This window comes from Lynx rufus, unplaced genomic scaffold, assembly GCF_022079265.1.
Source record: "Lynx rufus isolate CCGP_SWC_20201006 ecotype Redwood Valley unplaced genomic scaffold, mLynRuf1.p SCAF_11, whole genome shotgun sequence".
Lineage (NCBI taxonomy): Eukaryota > Metazoa > Chordata > Mammalia > Carnivora > Felidae > Lynx > Lynx rufus.
In genome coordinates this window covers 27,019,634-27,034,841 of record NW_025814825.1, presented here as the reverse complement: position 1 = coordinate 27,034,841, position 15,208 = coordinate 27,019,634, and the positions used below count along the sequence as shown (strand labels likewise).

The following is a 15,208-nucleotide window of genomic DNA, read 5'->3' as shown; positions in this document are numbered from 1 at the left end:
ACACTAACAGAAGCTTTTTCCAGCAATTTTTCAATTATTGCATTGTGAGCCCTCCAAGAAAAGTAACGATTCTGGAGCCCAAAGTTACCAAGTAAAGGGAACAGGGTGTTCACAAGTTTGCAAGCAGTCCTTTGAAATGTAGCATAGGCAGTATCCTAGATAGTTCTGGAAGAACATGGGTTTGAAGAGGTCCTTTCCTTCCTTCACAGAGATTTGTAAACTTTTTGTGTGGGCCTTGGACAATTTTCTCAGTCTGATGAAACCTGTGGACACTTTTTCAAAAGAGTTTTTTTTTTTTAATATACAATATACAAGGAAGCCAATTCCATTAAAATATAGTTATCCAAATATTTTTAGTATACATGCTGCCGAAGTGAGCACTCCAAATATTTTTAAAAACAACTTTCCAACATAGTAATCTAACTGCCTTTTTATTAATTAATGGAAGTCTCAGGTATGTTTAATGCCACTGTGATTGGTTGCCTACATTTCTAATATTAGAAAATGCTAAGTTTCAGTTACAGGTTATTGAAAATAAAAATGTAAATTTTCCCCATCCAAGTTCACAGACCCCCAGAAATTCTCTCCATGGACAAGAAACCACACTAAAGGCAGGATGAAGTTCAGGACCTTCTGACCCAGGGCTAAGCTGAGGGGCAGTGGGCCAGGGACTCACTATCCTGTCACTTTATTGTGAAACCTTGGAAAATCTACTGCTTTCTCTCCTCCTGTCCTGACGCCTTGGAAACGTTTTGTAAAGCAATTTGAAACCACATCCTTCTGCAAGACAATCCTGATGGCTACTTGTCCAAAGATTAATAAAGACCTTTTGATGTACTCCTTCAACAACTGGAATCGTTGTTGCCAAACACGGGTCAGTTAATGGACTAATTCTGAATTTTAATGAGGATCTGGTTCCAGTTGCCCTGGGTTGGTTAAGCTTTGGAGTTAGGGTTTCTCTTTTCAGAGGCTGCCGGGGGAGGGTCCGTGTTCGGCTTACTCTTGCATTTTGGATACACACCGGCTCAGAGGCAACCTGGCATACACACACACACACACACACACACACACACATCCCCTTTCGGGTCCTCACGGGGGAGCTGTCATCTTGCAACTACATAGTCATCACATGCCATTACAGGGGCAACCCGGCAGGCGGGCCCCTCTCCCAAGGCCGCCCAGCCCCCCGCGCAACCCTGGCCAGGCTGTGGCGCCGACACACAGGAGCCGGCCCGGTCCGGGTCTCCGTCTCTCTGCAGGGGAGCGGTGAGCGAGCTCGCCCACGCCCACGCCCCCCACACTCCCGGGCGCACACTCGGGCGCACACCCCTGCGCGCGCACGCCGCCACACACGGGCGCACGCACACCGCAGCCGGGCCAGGGACAGCCGTGTCGGCGGCGGCCCCGCGTGGTCCCGGGCGCACAACCGGTCCCCCCGAGGGCGCCACCGACCGCCCCGCCCCGCCCCGCCCCCCGAACCCGCGGAGCAGGGCGCCCAGTGGGCTGCAAAGTTTCGCCGCGCGAGTCCGCTGGGGCGTCGCGTCGGCTCAGGTTTGGCTCGGCTCCGCGGGGCTCCGGACGGCCGTGACCGCTGGCCCGCGGCTCGGGCGGCGAGGACGGACCTGCGCGCTCGCCTCGGGTCCCGCTCTACCCCGCGCCCCGCGCGGATCTCAGCATCCAGCGCCCCGCGCGCCCTCCCGCCGCCACAGGGTCGGTCCGCAGTCGCCGGTGCGCCCGCGAGTTCTCTCCTCCTCCCCGGCTTCGACCCTCCTTCGCCGCCGCCACCCACCATGGCCCGTGGCCCTGCTGGGACGAGCCCAGGAAGGCGGCCCCAACTGTTGCCGCTGCTGCCTCTGCTGCTGCTGCTGCTCCGGGACGCGGGCGGCAGCCACCCGGCCCCCGCCTGGTCCGCCTCGCCTGCAGCCTCTGATGGTCTGGCTGGGATCAAGGACCCCTGGCGGTCCCTGGGGGACGCGGCCACCACTCTGGGCCCCGGCGCCCAAGACATGGTCGCTGTCCACATGCTCCGGCTTTATGAGAAATACAGTCGGAGGGGCGCGAGGCCAGGAGGGGGCAACACGGTTCGCAGCTTCCGGGCCCGGCTGGGTAAGTAGAGGGGGCCCCGGGCACCCCCTCTTCTCCTAGTCCCCCTTCCTCACTTATTCATCCTCCCCTGCCACTGCACCCTCTTTGCTTCTTCCTTCTAGTCATAGACTCATTCATTCATTCATTCATTCACTATTCAGCAAGCACTTTATGCCAGGCTCTGAGACTCCAGTGGAGACACCAGAGTGGCAGTGACACAGAATTCCTGCCCCTAGCGTGCTGCCAAACCTGGGAGGGTGTCACACTTGTGTAGACATAGACCACCCCATACACAAAGCTTTAAGCATAGGGTGAGATGGTACTGGGCTGGGGAAGCGCATGGTGGGTGGTATCCATGTCATAGGGGTGAGACGTGTTGGCTCTTGACAGATGAGAAGGCTCTTGACACTGAGTGGGTCCAGTCAGGTGGGCATAAGGCAGTCCAGATACTGCCGGACACGGCCCAGGCACAGGACGTGAAGCTGTGAGTTGGGTGGCTGGGCCAACAGAGTGAACTGAGAAGGGCTTTGGGTGCCTTGTCTTGGGTACACACAACTGAGACCTCCATGAAATGCAGCACTAACCTTAAATGTTCAGACCACAGGGCTTTGAGGAAGGGTCCAGAAGCTTGGGCAGTGGGGGCATCCTACTCCCCTCCCACCCTTGCCCCACCCAAGCAGATCCTTTCCCCTCTCCTCATTTCTTGGAGGGAGCTGGACAGAGGCCACTTAAAGAGCCCCCCCCCCCCCGGCCCTGCACTGAGAGCACTTTGGGGCTGTGGCCTCAGCTATCAACCAGCCCCGGCTGGGCTACCACTCCAGGCCCTGGGCAAGGTGCAGCCTGGTGGCAGGAGTGGCGGGAAAACCCTGGTTGTCATGGAGACCACTCATGGTCACAGAATATCATTCCAGAAAATGTGGGTAGGGGTCCCTGCAGCCCTTGTGGGGGAGAAGACCATTTATCAGGAGAAAGACTGTTGGTCTCTAAGGTCCCTCCTGAGGTGGAGGGGAGCAAGCCCAGCACTGGGGCCAGACAGGCTGGATCAGGTCGGCCACCTGTTGATTGCTGGTTGTGTGACTCAAGGTGACACCTATGGTTTCAAAGCCAGACCTGGGAAGCTTGGCCGTGTGTAACTGTGTACTGGGGACTATCTGCCACGGAGAGGCCTGTCCCCCCACCCCCCACTTAGCAGACCACTTGGTCAGTGTTTCTGGGCTCCAACCGGATCTAACTCTGTCCTCCCCTGTACTTTTTATTCACCACATGGAGTCCATGTCTGGAGCATCATTATTAAATTAAGCCACTCAAGAATTAGCCAGCATAAAAATGACCTCGGGCGAATCACTAAAGCTCTGTGGACTTTAGTGTACTCATCTACAAAATGGGCAGGTCATGCCAGTATCTTTCCTGTGGGGTTGCCCAGAGCCCAGCACTGGCCAGATGAGGTATTGGTGCATGTTGTTTCCATGGGAATACAAAGCATTTGTGTTCATATAGGTGAAGACTTGACCTTGCACCCACTGACGCAGTCCTCAAAGCCTTGTAGTTGAGGAAAGCAAGGCCAGCCAAGTCACTGCTGCAACAGGGGTGAGCGCGTCCACTGAGTGCACCCACTGCCGCAGCCCGGGCGTGGAGGTGCGTGGCCTTGTCTTTCCACTTTCACAGAATGGGGGCAGCAGAAGTAATAGCGAAGCATTGGATGTTAGCCCTGAGCGGGACCTGGAGATAGTACTTCAAATCCAGCCCTCCCATCTTACAGATAAGGAAACTGAGGCTGAGGTAGGGGGCTGTTCACAGTGGCACCCATCTGCTGTCCCCACTGCTAGCATCCTCTTCCCACCTTCAGCAGAACTAAACCCGGGACTTAGGAGACAGAGGGCAGAACAGACAATTCTCTGGGAGATCAGAATTATTCTGGACCAGTGTGCGACTGACAAATGCAGCACGCTTACTTGGAACCGTTTGACAGCCATGAATACCAGCCCCAGCCAGCTCCACCAGCCTTACCCCTCTGGGCATGGGTTTCTTGTGCACACAGTGGGGAGGGGAAGATGCGGTGGGATGAGGTGGGTTTGTGCCTGACATAGCGTAGGCCCAGGCAGTTTGGTTTCTCATCCCCCTCCTTCCATTCACACCAAGCCCCTCGCCAGCCCTCGGAGATGCCTGGTTTGTGACCCCGCGATCCAGCTGCGAGCCTGGGCAGGGCCCCTCGTCTTTGGGTGAGGCACAAATGTGGGGCTTTTAGCTCCGGCCCTCGAACATACTGGTACCATCCTGTGGCCTGACAGTGGCCTCTGCAGCCCCAGTGGTCTAGTCCCTGCAGCCACGTTCCTTGTTGCAATGGAACCACATAACTTGCATGCCACCACGCACCATAGCTCAAGTGCTGAGTGTGGGCTGTGAGCTGGACTGGTAAGGTCCAAATCCTGAGGCTGCGACCAGCGTAAGGGATAAACTTGTCCACCACTCAGGTTTTGTTTTTCACTTCTAAAACGGGGCTAGTAATGTTCCCTTCCTTATAGGGTTTTTAAAATGAACTGAGGTATGTCAAGTGCTTAAGACAGTGCCTGGCACGTGTGTCCGTAATTTATTAGATGCTACTATTTTTGCTTCAGCCACCCCTGCCTCCCTCCCTTCCATTGCTCCCTGAAGTGTGTCTTGTTCCCTATTAAGTCTACCGCAGTGGAGAGAGTTTCTGAGCCAGACGCTGAGGGTTAAGGTTAGGTATTCCCTGCCCCCACTGCCCCAAACAACTTGTGTTTAAATCTGAGCTTTTCCACTGACCTGTGTGAAATTGGGCAAGTTACTTAACCTCTCTGAGCTTGATTCTTCGTCTTTAAATGAGAGTAGTAATACATACCTATGCGCCAACAATGCCAAAAGTCACGTTCATTTCAGTTCTCCCGAGCACTTCACTAGGTGGCAGGTGCTGTAAGTTCAGAGGATGCAAAGATGCAGACACTCTTGGCCCTGCTCAGAAAAATGCACGAGCTGGTGGGTCAAGGAGAAATAAATGCCGTGCAGTGAGAAGGGGCTGTGGGCGTGTTTCGGGGGCCAAGGGACCTGATGACACTGACCCAGCAGGGAGAGGGCCAGTGGGGAGGGGCCAGTGACGCCTTCCCAGAGCAGGTGAGCAGACATCGGGGGGGTGGGGAGTGGGGGGGGAGGCAAGGGAAGAGAGGGGGAAGAGAGAGAGCATGAAATAAATTTGTGCTCACCTGCAAATCATAGAAAATCACACTAAAGAAAAGAATCCGTTCCTAATCACAAACCAGAGTTAATACATATATATTATAGTTTATATAAATGTATTACTATATTCTCTATATATGTACAGTATCTAATAAGATCCTATCTTTAACATGCAGGTAAAAGTTGCTATATCCTCATTTGAAGTTACCTTTTACCCATTACTGGTCATCCCGAATTGGTTTTCATGCCTGTCGGCCATTTGCAATTTTCCCTATGGAAATGGCTTCCTCCTCGATGGGGTTCTTGACTTTTTCTTACTGATTTGTAGAGCTTTTTTGTGTAGTGAGGATATTGACTCTTCATCTGTAATAGATGATTTCCTTACAAAGCATGAGTGTGATGTGAGGGATGACAGTGATCTGGGGCCACAGTAGCAGTTGAGGAGGGGCCATGGGTAAGGACAGTGGCGGAGGGCTGCAGAGTTCAGGATGGCTGTGGAGAAACAGGACACAAAGCCAGTAGGAACTGCGGTTGGTCAGACGCAGGAGGAGAGAGGCTGTGAGACTCTCTGGCTCCTTCTAGAGGTGTGGACAGGAGGACAGGGAGGGGGCAAGGACAAGGTGCCCTGAGCGTAGCAGTAGTTGGTGACACCACACGGCCAGTACGTTCTGAGCGTGTTCGGTGCCAGGCACCATGCCGTGAGCTCTACAGAGATGATCTTACAACTTTGGGAAGTGCCTACAAATACTCTGCTCAGCTTAGTGTGGAAACTGAGGCAAAAAGAGGCCCCATGACTTGCCTAAGGCTCCATAGCTAGTAAGTGATGCAAGCAGGATTCCTCTGGGGCCTGCCTGAAAATAGATGCTTGATGCATGTTCGTTCTCTTCCCTCTGTGCCCATGGCTGGCCCATGGCTCCCTTCCTCCAGCTTCCATGGGTGCTTCAGCCTCACGTTCTCCCTCTGGTCTCCCTGTTGGCTGTTTCCAGGGCGGTGGATGAAGGAACAAATCTCATGTGGCTTGGGTTCTGTTCCTATAGGGCAGAGCAGTCTGAAGGTCCTCTTGTCCTGAAGGTTGGCCGGCAGGGTACCTGGGGGAACCCTTGGGCTAGAGCTACCTCTCCCCCCACCTCCAGTCCCATCCCCACTACCCTCGGAAAGGAGGCTGAGTGCCCACAAAGCGGACCCAGTTAGGGTTCTGAGATTTCAAAAACTCCAAGGAGAGATGGGTTTGTCTAAATAAAGTCAGTCCTTTCTTTCTCGGAGAGACAGAATTCCAACCCATCCAAATAATGACTTGTGTTTGCAAAATGTTTTACAGTTCACAGCACATGGCCTTTGTTACATTTGCTGTTAGGTAGATCACCATTCTATCTAGAGTACACAGGGGAGCGTGGCCTTGGGGTCAGACAGACCCGGGTGCTCTGCCCCTTACCAGCTGGGTGACTTTAGGCAAGTTAGATACCCTTTCTGAAGCTCCGTCTTCTCTCAGAGAGTGAATGACCCGTCTGCTCTCCTCTTTGGGAAAATGTGGAATCAAACATGCATACATGCTGGAAGCCTGGACCTCCATAACTGGTAAACAAGATTATTCCTATTTTAAAGAGGAGAAAACTGAGGCTCAAGCGAAAGTAACCGGACAAAGGTCCTGCTGCCCCTTGTCTCCAGGGGGATTTGTATCATCTCTGTCTTACCAAAGAACGAGGTTTTCTGGACTTCTTTCAGGATGTGTTTGCTGAACCCCAGGGCAGCAGGCCAGGAATCACCCTTTGTTAACTGGGGCAGACAGATCTAGCAAAGATCCCACTCTCCCCCGTCATTCACCACGTACTTCTGAGCAGAAGTTTGAGCAGAGACCTGAAGGGGAGAGGGGGCGGTGCCTGCCGCAGGAGGCTTGATGGCCAAAAAGCCACAGCTGAGGCAAAGCCCTGAGAGAGGATGCTTCCTGTTGGAAGGACCAGAAGCCAGGGTGACTGGGGCAGAGATGCGGGTGGGGTCGGAGGCAGGCCAGATCAAGCAGGGCCTCTGCAAAGGGGTCCAGTGTTGCTTTAGGGCCAATGGAGGGCTCTGAGCAGGGCAGTGACCTGTGAGTGAATGCCCAGGGCCTCCCTTGGACAGTGCTCTGCAAAGCTGTGACAGGGCAGCAGATGGCGTCATCACGATGGCCTGTCTATGGCCTGAGGTGGCTCTGACCACCTTTTCCAGGACCCCCCATCAGCCCAACACTTAGCCCAGAGTAAGAGTTTCGGAAATGTTTACTAAGAAAGGGAGGGAGGCACGGAGGGAAGCAAGAAAGAGAAAGGAAAAGAAGCATATAAAAGGAGGGAGAGAGGAAGGAGAAAAGGGAGGGAGGAACTTTTCTTGCTGACCATGAGATATGGCACCAGCACGGTTCACAGGAAATAGGAAGTTCTCTTGGGTGTTTTGCCTTTGAGGCCCAGGCTCATCCAAGCCGGGAGACTTCACGTAGGTTCCCCTTATCTCAGCCACAGCCCAGAGCCCCCTGCACTACATGACTCAGGATCGGTCAGAGAGCAGACCCAGCCTGCGGCCCTTCGCAGGTGGGAGACGGGGGGACCCATCTCCACCCACAGTTCCCAGCAGAGCGGGTCTTCAGGCAGCAGGCTGCCTCATGAGGGACAAGCTCCTGGTGTCCAAAGGTGGCTCAAGCCCAACGGAGGAAGGACTCCTGTCCTGAGTGGGATGGATCAGGCTGCGTGACCTCAAAGGTGTCTCCCCCTCTCTGCGGTTCGGAGCCTTAAGAGAGGGGCAGCATTTACCGTCCCTCTCCTGCATCCTGGGCAGAAATACCCCTCAGGGAAGGCCAGCTCTCCTCTGAGGCTCCTTGGGGGCAGGCCTCCCAGCACCTTCCTTGGACCACACCTGTCTCAGGCCAAAGCTGCTGGCCCTGCCATGGTGGTCACAGCCGACCTTCTTCATAGACCCTGTAGTCCTTTAGCTTCACCACTAAGAGGGAGGCTGAGGGGCTGTTCTCTGGGGAGGCCCGTCTCTGTGCTCCCAGTCTGCTGCTCACCAAAGGTTCTAAGTTCCTAGGCCAGAGATGCTTGCTTCCTGCTGTGATGGGCAAGCTCCTTGGAAAGAGTCAGAGATGTCCATCCTAGAGCCTCTTCGGCATTTTCTAGCAAAGAATCTGTAGCAGAAAAATACGCTCAAATTGGATGAAAGAAGAAATACTTCATCTGCCTTGTGAGCTGGGTTACAACTCAGATAATTTGGATCACTGAGGGGACACCGAGTTGCTCGCCAGCCTTGATGTTTGGATAGAAGTGGGAAGGAACCTCATTTAGGGGTTCTTCCTTGGTGCCTGGCATACTACATATGCTCTTTATTTAATCCTGCAGAGAATTATGTGAGATGGAGACCCGACTCTCTGTCCGGGGCAGATGAGCTTGGGGTGGTCCTGATGCAGCCTGGGGGCCTGGTTCCTGCGGCCCTTTCTAGCCCGACGGGTGTGGGGGCTGCATTGTTGGGGAGCTTGCTCCCCACCCACACATCAACCTTAGATTCACCAACTGGCCTGATGGTTGGAACCCCCCGGGATGCTGTTCATAACACAAATTCCTTGGCCCCTCTGTCCCTGACCCTCTGAATCAGCATCTCCAGGGGAGGAGAGCAGAGATCAGGAAGTTGGGGAAATGCGGAACTTGAGCCCGTAACACTCCAGGCTGCAGTGTCTGGAGAAGCCAAGTGTAAATGGCCTTCAAGGCCCCCTGCACGGCTCCTTGTGTGTGGAGCATGTTGGGAGGCTGCCACTGTCTCCTGCGGGTTTGCTCCAAGGGGTCACAAAAGGCAGGGTCTTTAGGGTGTCATCCAAACCTTGATTGACATTTATCAGGCCCTCCTTGGATATGCTTTTCCTTTTCCTTCCTCTTTCTCTCGTAGTCCCTTAAGAGTACACGACAATTCCCAATCGAATTATTCCTTCTTCCTAATAGAAGGAAATAACCTTAACCTGAAGATTTCGGTTAAATAAAAAAAAAAAAAACAAATCCAAGCTGATTCTGTGGGTGCAGGTGTTAGAGAAGCTAAGGACCTGATACATGCCCTTTGGGCCCAGTGTCCCTGCACACATACACACTCCCATGCTTGGGGGCTCCGTCCTTCTTGCAACTTTTCCCAGAAGTCTTCACCAGCAGACAGACACCTGGCATCAGGAAGTAGAGCAGCTGGAGGAAGGCAGCCAACCTGGCGGCTCTGGTGTCCCGCCAGCCTGCAGTGTCATAGGGAGGCCTTGGGAACGACCCCTCCCTCCTACTCGAACCTTCCAGAGGATGTGGCCATTCAGAGAACTCAGGCTGCCTGATCTTGGGGCAGCTTCCTGGGGCCACCGATGAGGATGTTCTGCTCCGTGGCCCTAGGGTTCACCTAGTAGAACCAAGGAAGAGGTGCCTGACAGCCTCAGGGATGCAGGGGCCAGAGCATTCTAGAGCTGCAAATGCAGTGTTTGAGGAATCCCAGTGCTTATCATGATCTGGGCCTCTGGAGAGCAACCTGGTCTTTGGGGACTCTGTTGAGTGGTTTTGTGCAACCCTGATACTGCCCTTTCTTTGTAAAAAAAAAAAGCTTTAAAAACCCTTAGGCAAAACAAATAGAAGACACCCAAACAGCTGTGCCCTTAAGGCCAGTTTTCCTCAGAAAGCACTCAGAATGCAGGGAAAGTAAGGTAGGAGGGGCTCTACTTCATTCACCTCTTTTGGAAGAATGACTGCATTTGATATCTGTGAAACAGAGGCCTGGGCAGATACAGGAGGGGGGCTGTCAGCAGGGCTTGGACCCAACCCAACCCATCCCAGGAACCTGATTCCACCTTATCTCCTCCACCAGCTGTCAGTGATGTTTGGCCATTTGTTCACTGAATGGCACTGGAGTGCAGGGAGAGGAGGCATGTGCGTTAGGGCCCGGCAGGCCTGAGCCCCTATGTGTCTACTACCCTTTGCTTGGAGCAATGGTATATTTATTGACAGTCCTCAACTGCTCTGACCTGTTTTTCATCCGTTCATTGAGGATAAGTAAGGGTACCCTCCTCAGTTTACCGTGAGGATTACATGAGAGGAAGAAAACCTGGCTGGCCTGGAGGTGCTCCCTAAATGGGCATTGTTCTTCCAACCTGGCCCCTGGAGGGAGACACAGGGACCCCCCGGACCTATCTTAGAAAGAACCTAACCTACTACGGTCTGTTCTTCCCTCACAGAAGTGGTCGACCAGAAGGCTGTGTATTTCTTCAACCTGACCTCTATGCAGGATTCAGAAATGATCCTCGCGGCCACATTCCACTTCTACTCAGAACCTCGGTGGCCCCGGGCACGAGAGGCCCCATGCAAGCAGCGGGCCAAGAATGTGTCCTGCCGCCTACTGCCCCTGGGCCTGCCCGCTCGCCAGCACCTTCTCTTCCGCAGTCTCTCTCAGAACACGGCCACACAGGGGCTGCTCCGCGGGGCCATGGCCCTGGCGCCCCCGCCACGGGGACTGTGGCAGGCCAAGGACATCTCCCCCATCGTCAAGGCAGCCCGCCAAGATGGCGAGCTGATCCTCTCTGCTCAACTGGATCCTGGGGAGAAGGCCCCAGGGGTGTCCAGGCCCAGCCCGCACGCACCCTACATCCTCATCTACGCTGACGACCTGGCCATCTCGGAGCCTAACAGTGTGGCAGTGACACTACAGAGATATGACCCCTTCCAGGCTGGGGACCCGGAGCCCGGCGCTGCCCCCAACAGCTCGGCGGACCCCCGCGTGCGCAGGGCCACGCAGGCCACCGGACCCCTCCAGGACAACGAGCTGCCAGGGCTGGACGAGAGGCCAGCGCACGCCTCCCACGCCCAGCACTACCACAAGCACGAACTGTGGCCTGGCCCTTTCCGGGCGCTGAAGCCGCGGCCTGGGCGCAAGGACCGCCGGAAGAAGGGCCCGGATGTGTTCATGGGCTCCTCGAGGGTGCTGGACTTCGACGAGAAGACGATGCAGAAAGCCCGGAGGAAGCAGTGGGCCGAGCCGAGGGTCTGCTCCCGCAGGTATTTGAAGGTGGACTTCGCAGACATCGGGTGGAACGAATGGATCATCTTGCCCAAGTCCTTCGACGCCTACTACTGCGCCGGCGTGTGCGAGTTCCCCATGCCCAAGGTAGGCTGTGTCTGGGTAACACCGATGCGTTCAGCCCCTTGTCTGTCTGTGACTCTCTGCACGGCCCCTGCCGGCAAGTCCCTCTGCCCTGGGACCTGCTTCCTGTCTGTAAAATGGGGATTGGAACACCTCGCATCGAGTCAAGGTAGGGGACAGGTAGGCAGAGGTCCTAGAGCAGCAGCCTGTCAGGCGAATACAGCCCACAGACAGACGTGGTTTGGCTGTGCTTTTGAAAGTGCTGACTTAGTTGAGTTTGAATTTTAAATCAGAACATTGCTTCGTTTGAAAAGGAGAACCCATCTCCTTAGATGTGTGTTCCCACATAGCAGCTGCCTTACAAGGATTGGGTCCATGCTGCCCCCCTGTAGACAGGACAGGCCTCTGAAGCCCCTTCCTCACCAAGGCTCTCATTCCTGTTCCTGGCCCGGAACTCAGGGTGTTGGCATCTGTGACCAGTGGAGAGTTGGCCTCGGTGGCTTCCTGTATGGACTCCCTGCTCCCCACCTCCCACTCGGGGCAGGAACCCACAGGACAACTAGCTTTCACTTGTACGAGTCTGCAGGAAACAGCGCATGAGGCCATTGTGCTGGCCCTGGGGTTCCACAACCTCACCTTCGCTCCAGTCTGGGTTGTGGCTCTGTCCATCCAGCTCCCCACAGCCAGAGCTGCGGTGGGCTGGCTGCCAGCTGATGTCGCCCCTCCCCGCAGTGTGCACACTTTCCTCCAGCTTAGCTCCTCTGCTGAGTTCCAGGTCATTCCTTCCCCTTCCAGAAAGGAAGTCAGTGCATAAATCCAATTTGAATGTAAATAAATCAGTCAGCTGGGAAATCCCGGCCGCAGACACAGGCAGCATTAACCTGTTTGGGGAATTAAGGGGCTTTTCCTTAAAGCCATGCATGTGCAAGAGAGAGGAAGGGAGGTGCCCAACAGGGAGACAGGTATTGGCCGGAAGAGCCTAGCACAGGCCTGGACAGATACAGGATGAGCAGTCGGCAGGCTCCAGCTGGCTGACCCAGCACTTACCTTATCAGTCTAGCTGGCTGCCTGCCACCTTCCCTGACAGCAGCCTGAACCCACAAATCAGATGTCCCTCCTTTCACCTCCCCACGCAAGGGGGCTTCCTCATGAACGCACTGTGTATAAAACTTCCTTTGGCCCGAAATGAGCTGAAACTCCCGTGGCTTGGTCTTGTTTCTCTTGTTGGAGGTGTGTGAGACAGCATTCTCTGTGTTTGTGGCTACGGCCCAGGCTCTTCTGGGTATGCGACTCCGCCTGGGGAGGGAAAGAAAACCCGCGTGGCTCCTCCAACTTTCCTTGACTTTTGGCTGCTTCCTAACTGAGCGGTCTTGATCAGGTTACTTTGACATTTGAAGCTTCCATTTCCTATTAGAATTAAGGTAGTCCCACCCCATACCACTGATACTATGACGAGATGAAGCAGCCCCTGACATCCCTCCCCCCGGCCCCCCCGCAGTCACACCCTTCTGGGAAATGTCCATTTCCAGCCCCATCATGCTGGCGCGCCCACGCCTGCAGGCCTTCCCTTCCAGTGCTGAGAACACCCTCCCACTGGAAGCATGTCTGAACTCCTCGGACTGTGAAATCTGGGCAGCTGTGGCCCAGGCAGAACAGCTAGGCATCGCCCTCTGGATAACTCCTGCCCAGTTCCAGGAGCTCCTTGGGGATGAGCGACGCACAGGTGCCCCCAAGTGGCCAGTGCCATGAAGGGATGTGTCTTCCCTCCGGAAGACTTGAGGGGCAGGAAGGCCCGAGGCCCTTGCACATCTCCTTGGGACGCAGTCTGTGGCTGACTTCAGAGGAAATGTGTGCCCAGCCCCGGAAAGTCACCTTTTCTCCTAGATCGACACCTTTTCTGTGGCCTCAGTCAAGGACGCTCTGGTGGCGCAGTGGGTGGGTGAGGGCAGAGCGCCTAGGTAACCATGCCCTTTCCTGCCTTGCAGATGGTCCGCCCGTCCAACCACGCCACCATCCAGAGCATCGTCAGGGCTGTGGGCATCGTCCCAGGCATCCCAGAGCCTTGCTGCGTTCCCGACAAGATGAACTCTCTTGGGGTCCTCTTCCTGGACGAGAACCGGAACGTGGTTCTGAAGGTGTACCCCAACATGTCTGTGGAGACCTGTGCCTGCCGGTAAGACCAGCCACTGCGGGTGGAAGGAAATCTCCGCCCCACCCCACATCCAGCAGGGTAGCATCCTCAGGGCCTTCTGGGGTAAGGCCTTGATGAGGGATGCAGCTGTATATGTGGGGCAGAGCTCAGAGGCACCCTGGCTGGGTCCCAGAAAGATCTGTCCCCTGGGGCACATTCTGGGGTCTCTCATTGCCAATGACTTAGCCCCCCTACATGCCAGTCTGAATCCCCTGAAGGAATCTGGGAATTAGGGCTCGCCTGAAGGCTGCCCATTGCCCATCCCCTCTGCTCTGAAGACCTGAAAGCCGGATGTGTCTGTAGTGTTGGCTTTTGTGACCATCATCTCAAAACCTTGGGAGAAGACTGCAAACTTGAGGGCACCTACTGTCTTCACAAGAAAGAACCTCTGTTTAAAGAATCCGTTTAAAACACTCTGGGCCACATACTGATTCTGGAAAACAGGACCTAAATAACGGTATAAACTTCCAAACTCTGCTGCAAAAGCTTTCACAGAAGCTGTATAACCTATAACCAATTTTGGTTTCTTTTTCTTAATATATATTTTATTTTAAAACAAAGAGGAGGGGGTGGACGCCATTCCCCGCAGAGGTAATCGTGCCGGTTAAGTGTGCATTGTTTAAACATGTTTATTGAAATAACACCTACAATAATATGTTGGAATACTAAAAAATAACCAAGATTTTTATATTTTTGTAAATTATACTTTCTATACTGTAGATTGTGTATGTTATGTGTTTTTATGGGATGCTAATAAATTAAAGGTACAGTGGTATCTTGAAAAACTGAATGTCACCCATTCCAAAATATGGAAGGATCCCTATCTATAAATATGACATCTTGGGGGCTGCTGGGGACACAGCCTCCTTTAGGAGCAGAGCCGCACCCCCACCCCCCAGGCCTCTTCACACCTTCTCGTCTCTATCCTGAACTCCGGAAAACAGCTACTCCTATGCCTTCCAGCATGCTGCCCACCCACTTTGCCCCACAGGTGCCACCCTGGGCTCATCCAGGCGGGACAGGGCCCCAGGCAGGCACAGTGGTCTCACGGAGCTTTCTCAATCCTTAGCTTCAGAAGGGACATTGAGTGACTGAAAGGTGTCTGAGACATTCAAAGGAACGTCTGTGGTTGCCTGGGTAGAGACCTCTTACTTGGGGTAGTTCAAGCAAGAGATCCAATGGGAAGCAGTCAGGGGTGTCTCCTGAGGTCCAGGGGCTCCTGGGGAACTAGAATGTCTGCTTCTCCCTGTGCATGTTTGTAGAACAGCCGCCCTGCTTCCTCGTCAGCAGCTCCATCCCAAAATAGCTTCCTCTAAATGGTTCCCTTATCTCCGAGCTGACACCACCTTACGACTATAGTGACTGAAGCTGATTGACCAGCATTTCTGAAGAAGAATCTGGGTCCAGTTTGGGGCAGGTGTGTAACAGTCCTTCGGCTGGGACCTGAGAGGGTGACATGGCCCTGAGTCTTGTTTGGAGGAGACCGAGAGGCCATGAGCTAACCTCTGAGAGGGGACTTAGGAGGAGAAAAGAAACCCAAGGCATCTGTCTTAAGTCTGGCCGCTGGGCCCAGTGTTCCTGGGCAAGTGATGGCTGAGGAAGTGCTCCCAGGAGAAATAGGTAAGGAAG

General features: G+C 54.3%; 1 protein-coding gene across 1 annotated transcript; it reads left to right on the top strand.

Moving 5' to 3' along the window:
- The first annotated feature begins 1,790 nt into the window (after positions 1-1,790).
- On the top strand, positions 1,791-13,565 carry GDF10 (growth differentiation factor 10). Its single transcript, XM_047072784.1, has 3 exons — positions 1,791-2,106; positions 10,487-11,412; positions 13,374-13,565. Exons 1-3 carry the CDS (start codon positions 1,791-1,793, stop codon positions 13,563-13,565), a joined length of 1,434 nt encoding a protein of 477 aa, XP_046928740.1.
- Positions 13,566-15,208: the final 1,643 nt, after the last annotated feature.